The 12,407-nt window shown below is 49.1% G+C and overlaps 1 protein-coding gene across 1 annotated transcript; it reads right to left on the reverse strand.

The window, feature by feature from the left end:
- Nucleotides 1-5,787: 5,787 nt before the first annotated feature.
- Rpl19 (ribosomal protein L19) lies at nucleotides 5,788-9,240 on the reverse strand. Its single transcript, XM_052196444.1, has 6 exons — nucleotides 9,129-9,240; nucleotides 8,190-8,296; nucleotides 7,655-7,777; nucleotides 6,797-6,917; nucleotides 6,419-6,529; nucleotides 5,788-5,983 (listed from the first exon to the last, which is right to left on the reverse strand). The coding sequence occupies exons 1-6, from the start codon at nucleotides 9,131-9,133 to the stop codon at nucleotides 5,860-5,862; spliced, it is 591 nt and encodes a 196-aa protein (XP_052052404.1). The 5' UTR covers nucleotides 9,134-9,240; the 3' UTR covers nucleotides 5,788-5,859.
- Nucleotides 9,241-12,407: the final 3,167 nt, after the last annotated feature.

A 12,407-nucleotide genomic window follows, 5' to 3' on the forward strand; every position in this document is an offset into this window, starting at 1 on the left:
ATGAGAGATGAGAGCAGCCTGAGATGGCTGGGCCCGGAGCTCCAGAAATGGACGCTCCCAACTCACTAGAGACAAGTGAGATTGTTGACTTCAAGCCTTTCAAGGCTTCTGCATACCCAGTGTCTGCCACCAGCCAGCAGCTGGCCCGGACCCCCTCCCCCAGTCTGTTTGCTGCACTGCTGAGCACAGCAGCTTTTTCGGGTGGCTGAGCCGCTGACAGCAGGCTCCAGCCTAGGGGCTGGGAACAGCTGGTGTCCCCACTGTAGCCTCTACCCTCCTCCATGCCTGTTCTCGGGGATCTGGACCAGTTGCCCTACTGGCCTGGGGATGCCCAGAAATCTGCTGCCAGTGCCATCTCTGACCTACACGGCCCTTCTCTCTTCCCTCTGCCTCAGCCTGAGATTCCCTAGTACACCCCACTCGAGTTCAAGGGAAATGCAGAAAGAAAAAGGTAGAAACCAGAGATGGGGGAGGCCTAGAAGGACAGGGTAATAGATGCTGGACATGCGGGGGACTCGGGCAGTGAGGTTCTTTGTGTAAATCTCACCACCTAGGTAGTCTAGTCCTCTCGCTTCAGCGTCCTGCATCCCCCAGTCCTCTAGGGCTGGGACCAACTGGGGACATGTTGAGACACTCAAGGAAGGCAGCTGTGCACTTCTAGACTCAGTCTTTTGTTTTAAAGGGGGTGGCATAGCCCATCCCTGTCTCCCCACTGGTGCCACCAGGGAGGAGGCCAAAGCCAGCCTCACTTTCCCAGCCCGGCTCCAGCTCCCAGCCTGCATCTGTAGCTCTGTTCTGTGGCTCTGCCCTGTGGTCCTGCCCCGTGGCTCTGCCGTGGCACTACTCTGAGTCATACCCACAGCTGGCAACCCAGAGCTGGACTTCCGTGGGACTAGTAACTAGAAAATGTTGAGATTCTGGGAAGTCCCTGGGTCCTCTGTTTCCTTACCTAGAAAATGAATTGGCTAGCTGGGTGACGGTACACACCTTTAATCCCAGGACTTAGAGATGGAAGCAGATGGATCTCGGAGTTCAGGGTCAGCCTGGTCTGTGGGACAAGTTTCAGGATAATCAGGGCTACACAGAGAAACCCGGTCTTGAAAACAAACAAAAAGAAAGAGAGAGAATATGAGTTGGCCTTTTTCAGGGTCTTTGCCTGGGAGACAGTGAGCCCTTGGAAAGGTATATGAAATTATCTGATGGGAATAGTTCTATGCTTTTGTTCTGTTTTGCTGTGTAGCTCCAGCTGGCCTCAAACTTGGAGCAGTCAGGTTCCTGGGTGCCAGAGTAGCATGGGCCGCCATGCTTGTCTAGGCCATACTTTTTAAAAGATTTGCTGTTTTTAAATTTTATTTATTTATTTATTTATTTATTTATTTTGGTTTTTTCGAGACAGGGTCTCTCTGTGTAGCTCTGGCTCTCCTGGAAATCACTCTGTAGACCAGGCTGGCCTCGAACTCAGAAATCTGCCTGCCTCTGCCTCCCAAGTGCTCGTTTTTATTAATTTATTAATTAATTAATTAATTTATTTATTTATTTATTTATTTATGGTTTTTTTGGATTTGGTTTTTTTTTTTTTTTTTTTTTTTTTTTGGAGACAGGGTTTCTCTGTATAGCTCTGGCTGTCCTGGAGCTCACTCTGTAGATCAGGCTGGCCTCGAACTCAGAAATCCGCCTTCCTCTGCCTCCCAGAGTGCTGGGATTACAGGTGTGCGCCACCACTGCCTGGCGCTTGTTTTTATTTTTAATGTGTGTGTGTGTGTGTGTGTGTGTGTGTGTGTGTGTGTGTAGATCTGAGTGGATGTGAAGGAAGTGCAGAAGGTGCTAGAGTTGGAATTTCAGGTGCCTAGAGCACTGCAGGCTCTGTGGATTGAAATCAAGTCCTCAGGAATAGCAGCAAATGCTCTAAATGGCTATCCATCTCCTCAGGCCCAAGTCACATACTCTTGAATGAAAGGGCCCATCTTTAGGGGCTGGAAGGGTTGAGGGAGGTGGCTCTGGGGCTGGAACTCATGCTAAGTACACCTGATACTGCAGAGCTATGGTTCAGCGCTAAGGTGGCAGATTCCCAGGGCCTGGAGTGCATCCAACAGTTACTTAAGGATCCTTCCTTCCTTCTTAAGATTTATTTATTTACTTTTAAAAAAAGATTTATTTATTTATTTATTTATATGTGAGTACACTGTAGCTGTCTTCAGACACACCAGAAGAGGGCATCTGATCTCATTACAGATGCTTGTGAGCCACCGTGTGGTTGCTGGGATTTAAACTCAGGACCTTCAGAAGAGCAGTCAGTGCTCTTAACCACTGAGCCATCTCTCAAGCCCCTATTTATTTACTTTTATGTATATGAGGTCACCACACCAGAAGAGGGCATCAGATCCTATTACAGATCAATCACTGCTTTTTTTTTTTAAAGGATTTAGTTATTTATTATATGCAAGTATACCTTAGCTGTCTTTAGACATCAGATCTCTTTATGGATGGTTGTTAGCCACCATGTGGGTGCTGGGATTTGAATTTATTACCTTTGGAAGAATAGTCAGTGCTCTTACCCGCTGAGCCATCTCTCCAGCCCCACAATCAGTGAGTATTCTTAACCACTGAGCCATCTTCCCAGCCCTATTTAGGGATCCTTTATGCTTGAAGCCCCCTGAAAATTAGACTCCCTTCATGTATTTTCCTGTAAAAGTGTCAGAACCCACACGATAGGAGAGATGTTCCTTCTAGGCTTGGGGTGGCTGTGAGGAAAAAATGACAGTGGGATAGAGAACAGTTCAGAGGCAGAGCACCGTCTATCATGAGGAGACCCCTCAGCCTATCTATTACGTCCTGTATCTTTCTTAGCTTACTTCTCTGTCACTGTGTGAATGTGACCTAAAACAATTTGGGCCAGGACAGGGTTTATTTGGGTTACAGATTACAGCCAAGGAAAACCATGGCAGGAACTCAAGGTAGAATCCTGGGGCTGGGAACGGAAGCAGAGACCGTTGGAGAGTGCTGCTGTCTGACTGGCTTGGGTCGGAAGGCTGGGTGCCTAAGCAGTCCTGCTCTGGCTCTGAACCTAGTCCTTAGAGAGCCACTGGTTCGAAGTCAGTGATGGGAGCCTGGAAGCGTTGATTCTGTCGTCAACGAAGGTGGCAGCAGCAGGGTGAATTAACCTGGTGACACATGGCAAGATCAGTGAGGCAAAGGAGTGACTGACCTTCTCCCAAGGCCCTTTTTTATCTAGACCCTTTGTGGGTGGGTCTTCCTAACAGCTATTATTAAGGCAATCAGAATTCTTCAGGGGAGGTTTCCTACTTGGTTGATTCCAATTTTTGGCAAGTTGACATTAAACAATTCATAGGGCCGGGCAGTGGTGGCGCATGCCTTTAATCCCAGCACTCTGGGAGGCAGAGAGAGGTGGATTTCTGAGTTCAAGGCCAGCCTGGTCTATAGAGTGAGCTCCAGGATAGCCAGAGCTACACGGAACCCTGTCTCTCTCTCTCTCTCTGATTTATTTATTTATTGTATGTAAGTATGCTGTAGCTGTCTTCAGACACACTAGAAGAGGGTGTCAGATCTTGTTACGGATAGTTGTGAGCCACCATGTGGTTGCTAGGATTTGAACTCGGGACCTTCGGAAAAGCAGTCTCTTAACCTCTGAGCCATTTGTCCAGCTTGAAACCCAGTCTCAAAAAACCAAAAACCCCCAAAACAAAAAACAAACAAACAAAAGAACAAACATTCATAGGACTGGAGAGCTGGCTCAGATGTTGCTCTTCCGGAGGACCCAGGTTCAATTTCCAGCTGCCAGTTCCCAAAATGGCAGCTCACACCTGTTTATAATTCCAGTTCCAGAGGACCTGGCATCTTCACACAGACATCCATGCAGGCAGGACAGCAATGCACATAAAAGCAAATAAGGCCTTAAAAATAAAACAAAATAATAATAAAAAATCATCATAAGCTTTCAAACATCACCCAATGTCAACCAATCAGAAAGACGGAGTCTACAAGCGAGTGAGTGAACACTGCCATCTTCTGGTGAGTGTGTGAACAGCACCATCTTCTGGTTTGGAATGAAACCGTGAATACAGTGCTTGGATCACTGCATTCCCCTTTTGCGGTCCCTATCGGGATGGGCAGTCTCTAACCATTGCCCTCGGTGTTGGGCTGGAGATTATGGCAAGGCCACTCCTCCTCCAGGCCTTGGAAGCCTCACTGTTGGGGAAATCCTATAGGAAAAGCCCAAGTTAGCAAACGCAGGCAGCTACAAAGGACAGAGTCCAGAAACCAACTGCTCTGTGTGCCAGGCTTTGTACCTGGCCATAGGAAGATCTGCTGCGTGCTTCTGTATCTGGGCTTTATAGCCTTCTTCCCTGCCCAGAATAAAGATGGATAAAGATGAAGCAGACCTGCGGGGTCTACTGGTCCTTGTGCCCCTGTTCACCTGCCTCCTCTACCTCCTTTCCAAAGTTCCTTCGAAAGGAGCTGCTTCTAAAGGGCTTTAAGCTTTAAGGTGGACCCAACTTTCCTTGGTAATCCAAGGAAACTCAGAGCTCCTGGACATCTTAAATCACCATACTTCCTCACCAAAGACCTGGAAATCATCTGAGGACCTGGGAATCAGTCTTAACTACCTCTGCCCATGTTCCTGCCAGTCACAATATGGACATGGCTGACCCTGCTTTATTATAGTGTGAAGACTACGGGGTCAATGTAATAAGTGCTACTCAGCTCACAGCAGTTATTTAAAACCTTGTGCTCCCAGCCAACCATTGGACTGAGCAGAGTCCCCAATGGAAGAGATAAAGGACCCAGGGAGCCGAGCGAGCTGTCAGCCCCATAGGAGGAACATCACGAACCAACCAGTACCCCCAGAGACTAAACTACCAAGTACACATGGAAGGACCCATGGCCCCAGATGCATATATATACAGCAGATGGCCTCCTCTAAGGGAGGAGGTCCTTGGTCCTAAGAAAGCCTGATGCCTCAGTATAGGGGAATGCCAGGGCAGGGAAGCAGGAGTGGGTGAGTTAGTGAGCAAGAGGAAGGGGGTGGGGTGGGATAGGGAGCTCTTGGAGGGGAAACCAGAAAGGGGTAACATTTGAAATGTAAATATATAACAATAAAAAAAAAAAAAAACAGCTAACAGTAAATTCGGGCTAAAGAGATGGTTCAGTGGTTAAGATCAACAACTGGCAGTGGTGGAACACGCCTTTAATCCCAGCACTGGGAGGCAGAGGCAGGCAGATTTTTGAGTTGGAGGCCTGGTCTACAGAGTTCATTCCAGGCCTGCCATGAGAAACCCTGTCCTGAAAAACCAAAAATAAAAAGAAATGCTGAGTTCAATTGCTAGCAAACACACGGTGGCTCACAACCATTTGTGATGTGATCCGCTGCCCTCTTCTGGTGTGCATGCAGAGCTCACATACATAACATAAATAAATCTTTAAAGCCAAGCAGCAGAGCACACACAGCTAAATGATGCTAGATTTTGGGACTAGAACCTTCAAACAGACTGAAGGACTTGGCCACTCTGGAGAATGGATACATCACTTAAAGTGACCCCTTGCCAGGGGAGACAGATTTCTGAGTTCAAGGCCAGCCTGGTCTAGAGTGAGTTCCAGAACAGCCAGGGCTACACAGAGAAACCCTGCCTCAAAAGAAAGGTGACCCCCTCAGTCCCAATACCACCCTGAAACCAAATCCTAGGCTGATAACCCTGTTTGTGTGGACAGCTCTGGACTTTGAATCATTAAGACGCAGAAGCCAAAACTGCTAAAAGAAGACAACAGACAAAGGCTTGTTTTATTTTAATGACTGATCCACGTGAGGCCATGGCCGGGCCACTATGTACAGACAGGGAAGCTCTATTTCTTGCTCTCTTCCTCCTTGGACAGAGTCTTGATGATCTCCTCCTTCTTGGCCTGGAGGCGTTCCTCCCGGCGCTTTCGTGCTTCCTTGGTCTTAGACCTGCGAGCCTCAGCCTGGTCACTAGTGCAAGAAGAGAAAGATCATCAGTCTGGGCACAGATGAACCGCTGGGAAGACACACCAAGACCTTTAAACCCTCAGAGCCTTATCCGTCCAAACAGCAGCTCCTGACTCACCTACATAGGTGAGGATGGGCGGGGCAGGTATGACAGCTGCCCCAAGTATCAAACAGTACTAAAGGTAGTATGTGAAGATGTTCAGCAGCACTGTGCCAAAATAATTCCCTCTAACATTTTTAAAGTATTATTTACTTATAGCCCTGGCTGTCCTGGAACTCACTCAGTAGACCAGGCTGGCCTCCAACTCAGAAATCCACCTGCCTCTGCCTCCCAGAGTGCTGGGATTACAGGCGTGTGCCACCACCGCCAGGCTAGGCCACAGTGCTCCTACTCCGAGATCTCTCTTCAGCCCCAAGATCACTCCTGAAGAAACTTACGCCAGCAGCTTCTTGCGGGCCTTGTCGGCCTTCAGCTTGTGGATGTGCTCCATGAGAATCCTCTTGTTTTTGAATACATTCCCTTTGACCTTCAGGTACAGGCTGTGATACCTGCAGGGACAATGCCCAGAAACGGGTGAACAAAAGGACCTGTGGGTGGGTCCTCTCCCCAAGGCCACCAAATCTGTAACTATGGGGACTACTATTCCCAAGCAAAGACTTTGGGGCAGCTCCTACACACAACTTGCCCGGCCAAGTCAAATCTTGGGCTACTGATAATACAAAGGGAAAACAACCTGCTAGATTTATACTCCCCCCCCCCTTGCAGGATTCCCACTCAGAGATGGATGAGAAGACAGGGCCGAGGGGTGGGCGTACATATGGCGGTCAATCTTCTTGGATTCCCGGTATCTCCTGAGAAGCCGGCGCAGGATCCTCATCCTTCTCATCCAGGTCACCTTCTCGGGCATCCGAGCGTTGGCAGTACCCTTCCTCTTCCCTGAGTTAGAAATGAGACTCTAAGCTTCAAGTCAATCGCCAGACAACTGGGCTCTCTTTCCCTCACTTGTCTTTCATTTTAAGAAACACTAACTCCAAACACTTAATTTCTTTGAGAACACAAACTCCAGAGGCAGACAGCCTGGCACAAGGCCGGTTGGAGCTGTACAGGAGACGGTTTCAATAAATACAAACATAACAATTTTTTCCTTTCGGGGCTGGGGGACAGCACCAAAGCTGGCCTTGAAATTGAGATCCAAGGGCTTTAGCTCAAACTTGGAAATTACTGTCCTCTTACTCTGTAAGCATGAGGATGTGGCAGGACAAAAGGTAGTATTATGACCCTTATCCCTTTGATTAAAACATGGCTCTAAAAGTCATTCCCCAAAACCATGTGAAGGAACACGTGCACAGGTGAGCCCTGAGTGCTGGGGCCAAATGTCACATCCTCTGCATGATCACACCCGACTTCTGGGCCAGCCCTCCAACCCCCAGTATTACAGCATCCAGCGTAATCCCCAGCACAATCACAATAACATAGGGACTTAATGTTGACATCTTTCCCCCATCAGAAAACTCAGTTCTAGTGCCAGCTGTGTCCTTGCGAAGGAAGACAGCATCACTGAGCAACTGCACAAGATGGGGGAAAAGGATCACCAGTGTCCTAAGCTTGCCAACCAAGTGCTCTACCATTGTACCCACTGTTTCAGAAGCAGGGTCAAAGGCTAGACCACTCACCTATGCCCATATGCCTGCCCTTCCGTCGGGCCAAGGTGTTCTTCCGGCAGCGAGCCCGAGAATGGACAGTCACAGGCTTCCGGATGATCAGCCCATCTTTGATCAGCTTCCTGATCTGCTGACCTGGGAAAGCACAACACACCTGTTTAGTTAAAGTGCCAGCCACAAAACCCACGCTTTTATCCTTGACCCAACATCCTCAAAAGAAGCTGAAATCCTGGAATACTTATTAAAAAAAAATATTTCGTAGCATATTGGTGTATTTGAAATGCAGGTTAAGAGGTACTTGGGAGCCACCTGTCTGATACTAACAAGCTTCTGTCTTAGATCCTCATCCAGTATCTTCTAGTCCTCAAGTATCTTTTAAAAATTTCCATGCAGCTATAAAATACTCACTTTGCTTATAATTTATTACTGTATCACTGGATGGTTGCATCCCATACAGTAATGCAAACATACAAATAGTACACACACATACACTCACACACCTCTCCATCCTTGTAGGGAGGTGGTGAGGACGAAGGATCATACTCACGGGAGTTGGCATTGGCGATCTCATTGGTCTCATTGGGGTCCAGCCAGACCTTCTTTTTCCCACAGCGGAGGACACTAGAGGCAAGCCTCTTCTGTAGCCTGAGCATACTGGGGTACACAGAAAGCACTATTAAGCCCCGCAAGCCACATCTAAACAACAACTAACACTCCAAGCAATATCTGTCCTCCAAAAGTCCTAAGAAATTGAACAAAAAAATACACACCAATACGCATACAATATTACCATTAAGGGCAAATACACCCTCCAGCCATAAAAATTTTTGCTACCCCTTTCCTAACCTCTAATAACTATTTCCAAAGCAAGGTCTTAAATCCAAACCCAAGACCAGGGCAATGAACGTGGCCAAGGTGGATAGTTTGGAGCGGGGGAGCTTAAGCTCTTCCGGGTTATTTGGCTCTGTTAAGACTTTAATGTTAAGGACCAGACACCAATGGATCAGGGCTGTAACGTAGCCTGTTTACCCAGGACAGGCGCAGCTCTTTGCTTCCCGGGATCCTTTTCATATAAATAAACGCCGTCCAGCCGTTCGGGTGGAGGCCAACCTGGCCCCTCACCCTCCGTACTCGGAGGCCGGGGATTGCCCGAGACTTGTCCCATATTACACGGCAGAGGTCCGCAGGGCTCCAGGGCGACAAGGTGCCACTCATTTCCCAGTCGCCGCCGCTCTCCCCGCGTGGTGCTCCACGACGCGAGCCAGGGGGAGAGCAGCGCCCGCGGGAGGTGTTCTCGTGCCTTGGCGTCCCGCGGTCCGCCCTCCCTAGGCCCAGGCCGTGCGTGTTCCCCGCGCTCCGGGCGCGGCCGCACCACGCCCGCCTCCCCTCTCCCCTTTGCCATCTGGGATCCCGGCCCCGATTCCCGCCAAGCTTGGCCAACCCTGTCGGCCCTATCGGCCGGGAACCGAGAGCCCGAGCCGCTCACCTCATGGCTGCGGACGCAGCAGCGAAAGGAAAGAGCTTGTGGGCCGCGGGCTCCTCCCATTATCTGCGAAGGGGAGAGCCCAAGCCCCAGCCCACGATTGTCTGCATTTCCGCTGCGCTATTTCATCTTCCTCCATCTCACATCACTTTTTTCCTTTCTAAAAAAATCGTGATCATAGATGGTCAAGATCGAGAATCGGTTTTAAAGTTTAAAACACAAAAGATGCACCCCTTTCGTTCGGCCAAATGGTTCAGTCCGACTCCCGGCTCGCATGCGCAGTGATCACGTGGATCACGTGGTTATCTGGACGGCCGGAAGTCACGCTAAGTCGCGCAGGCGGAGCGAGGAGGGTTTGGCCTGCAAGGCCTAGTCGTCACTGACGGCTAGGCTTTTCAATTAGCTGGGAGAAAATTAGCGAAAGAAGTGTTAGGGAATATTGACAGCAGAGAGCAAGCAAGCACTACCCCGCTTTCGCTCTCATGGAGTAAGCACTCGAGTGCAGGCTAAACAAAGAGATTTTTCTCAGTGCCACCGCAAATCCCTAATCACTGGTGTTTCAATTTCCTCCATTGTAGTCTGGACCTAATCCTAATATTTTTGTCATCCATTTGTGAAGATCATATGCATCTACTTTTACAAAAAAGGCATTAGCACAAGCGAGCGGGACCAATCTTGCTTGGCTCAGTCTGTACTGTAGCAAGCACGTGAGAAAACCTCAAGGAAGGGTTGTCAGAACAAAAAACATCCAACGTGGTTTTGGAGACCCCTGTCTGAAAACCCGAGGAGACCGTTCTGGGGGGGGGCAAACGTTAAAATCTCGGAAGATCCGAGTGGAGCAGCTGGCTTGGAAATGAGATGGAAGCCGGGCGGTGGTGGCGCACGCCTTTAATCCCAGCTCTTGGGAGGCAGAGGCAGGCAGATTTCTGAGTTCGAGGCCATCCTGGTCTACAGAGTGAGTTCCAGGACAGCCAGGGCTATACAGAGATTACCCTGTCTCGGAAAAAACAAAAACAAAATCTGGCCAGGCATGGGTTGTACACAGTGTAATCCCAATACTTGGAAGGCAGAAGGATCAGAAGTTCAGGGCAACCTCAGCTACATATGGAGTTCAAGGCCAGCCTGGATACTGGAAGCCCCAACTCAAAGCTGGGAATGCTGGGGAGTGGCACAAGAGATGGCACAGGTTCAAGACTGCCTGTAACTCCAGTCCTGCGCCAGCCCCCTCATGCACCAGAACAGAGTGGTATGCTGACATAGATGTACATATACACATAATAAAAATAACCCTTGCTTCTTAAAGTCCTAGACCCGAGCTGGGTATAGTTGTTTATACCTTTAATCCTAGCACTCAGGAGGCAGAGGTAGGTGGATCTCTGAGTTTGAGGCCAGCCTTGTCTGTACAGAGAGTTCCAGGATAGCCAGGAGTTCCCAACAGAGACCTCGTTTCAACAAACAAAAAAACCAAAGTTCTAGATCAGGGTTCTGGCTCTTTTTTGTTTTTTTTTTCTTTTTCCGAGACAGGGTTTCTCTGTGTAGCCCTGGCTGTCCTGGAACTCACTCCGTATACCAAACTGGCCTCGAACACAGAAATCCACCTGCCTCTGCCTCCCATGTGCTGGGATTAAAGGCGTGTGCCTCCACCGCCTGGCGATGGCCTCAACGCTTATCTTCCTGCCTCTACCTTCTCTCAAGTGCTCGGATAGCAAGTCCAGGCCTGTGCCCCATGCTTGGCAGTTATCTTCTTCCTCTGAATTTTCTAGGTAGTGAAATGAGCTGAGAGTCCAAAAGGGGCCAGGGGGTGGGGGGAAACATATTTATGCACTGCCTCAGAAATGTACGACTTTTTAAAAATCTTCATTTTGGTGGTGGTACATGCCTCCAGGCCCAGCATTTAGGACGCAGATGCAAGGCAGATCTCTGGAAGTTCATGGCCAGCCTGGTCATGGCTCTTACCACGCAGCAGGCCAGATGGACTACATAATGAAACCCTGTCTCAATCAATCCATAATCAATTAAAACAAACAACAAATCTACTTCATTTTACAACTTATGTCACAGTCTGAGTAGGTTTCTTTTCTTCCCCCTCCTCTTCTTCTTCCTCCTCCTTTTTTGAGGTGGGATCTGTAGACCATACCCAACATACACTCCCTCTGTAGACCAGGCTGGCCTTGTGTTCACAGAGACCTGTCTGCCTCTGCCTCCGGAATGTTGGGATTAAAGGCCTCTGCTGTCATTCCTAGCTAGAGAAACCCATGCTGCCTTCCTGAGCCAGGTTCTGTCGTCCTCAGTGTGCAGATGGGAGCCCTGCCAGTGTTGGTGATGTTCATGGAAGGATACAAGGTTTCCTCACTGCTCGCAGTCCTTATCAGAAGATGAGGTGACCAGAGAATGAGCGATCACCTCTCAGAATCCACAGTGAGGAGGACACACAGCGCACGGGCTCCAGGCAAGCAGAACACAGAAAACCGACTTTATTTTAGGACACTGGAACTTGGCAAGGTTTATCTCTCTGCTCTCTGAACAGAGAGCTGAGTGGAGAAGGGGGAACTAGTCCTCCGGCCACAGATGGCCCCCCACTCTGCTCGTTAGGCACCTCCAGAGCCCCGGCCATGTTTTTTGTTGTGGGGAATTTTTTTTGTTTGTTCATGTTTTGTGACAGGGTCTCTCTGTGTAGCTCAGGCTGGCCTCAAGCCCCCAGCATGGCTGTACACCCTCATACCCAGATTCCAGGTTCCTCATTGTTATCCCGTCTTGCCCATAATTTCAGCGGGCAAAGATTCCACAGTATTAGCAACATTTTAGGAAAGGAAGCAAAGAATGACTTTTTATTTGAGACAGGGTTTCTCTATGTAGCCCTGGCTGTCCTAAAGGTCACTATGTAAATGAGGCTGGGCCTGAATTCACAGAGATCTGCCTGGCCCTGTCTCCACAGGGTTGGGATTAAATTTGTGCCTCACCATTGCTTGGCTTGAGAGTGACCCTTTTAGGGTCCAATAACCTGCTGAGCCAGAGCCAAACTGGCACCGAGCTGCTAGGATCCTACTTCTAGCCACAGTTCTGGGGCATTCATTCCTCAGTCAAGGAGAGACAATCCTAGGTCAACAGTCATGGTGTATAATTTTGAATAGCCCCTCCCCCATCTTCATACTTCCTCCTCTTTCATTTCTCTTAGAAGCAACAGGGACTTGCTAAGCCTGACTCCAGGCCTTTTGGAAGAGCCTGAGGGACCTTAGTAACTGGTGAGGCGGGAGCATTGCTGGGTCCCTGGTCAGTATTCCC

This window comes from Apodemus sylvaticus, chromosome 10, assembly GCF_947179515.1.
Source record: "Apodemus sylvaticus chromosome 10, mApoSyl1.1, whole genome shotgun sequence".
Lineage (NCBI taxonomy): Eukaryota > Metazoa > Chordata > Mammalia > Rodentia > Muridae > Apodemus > Apodemus sylvaticus.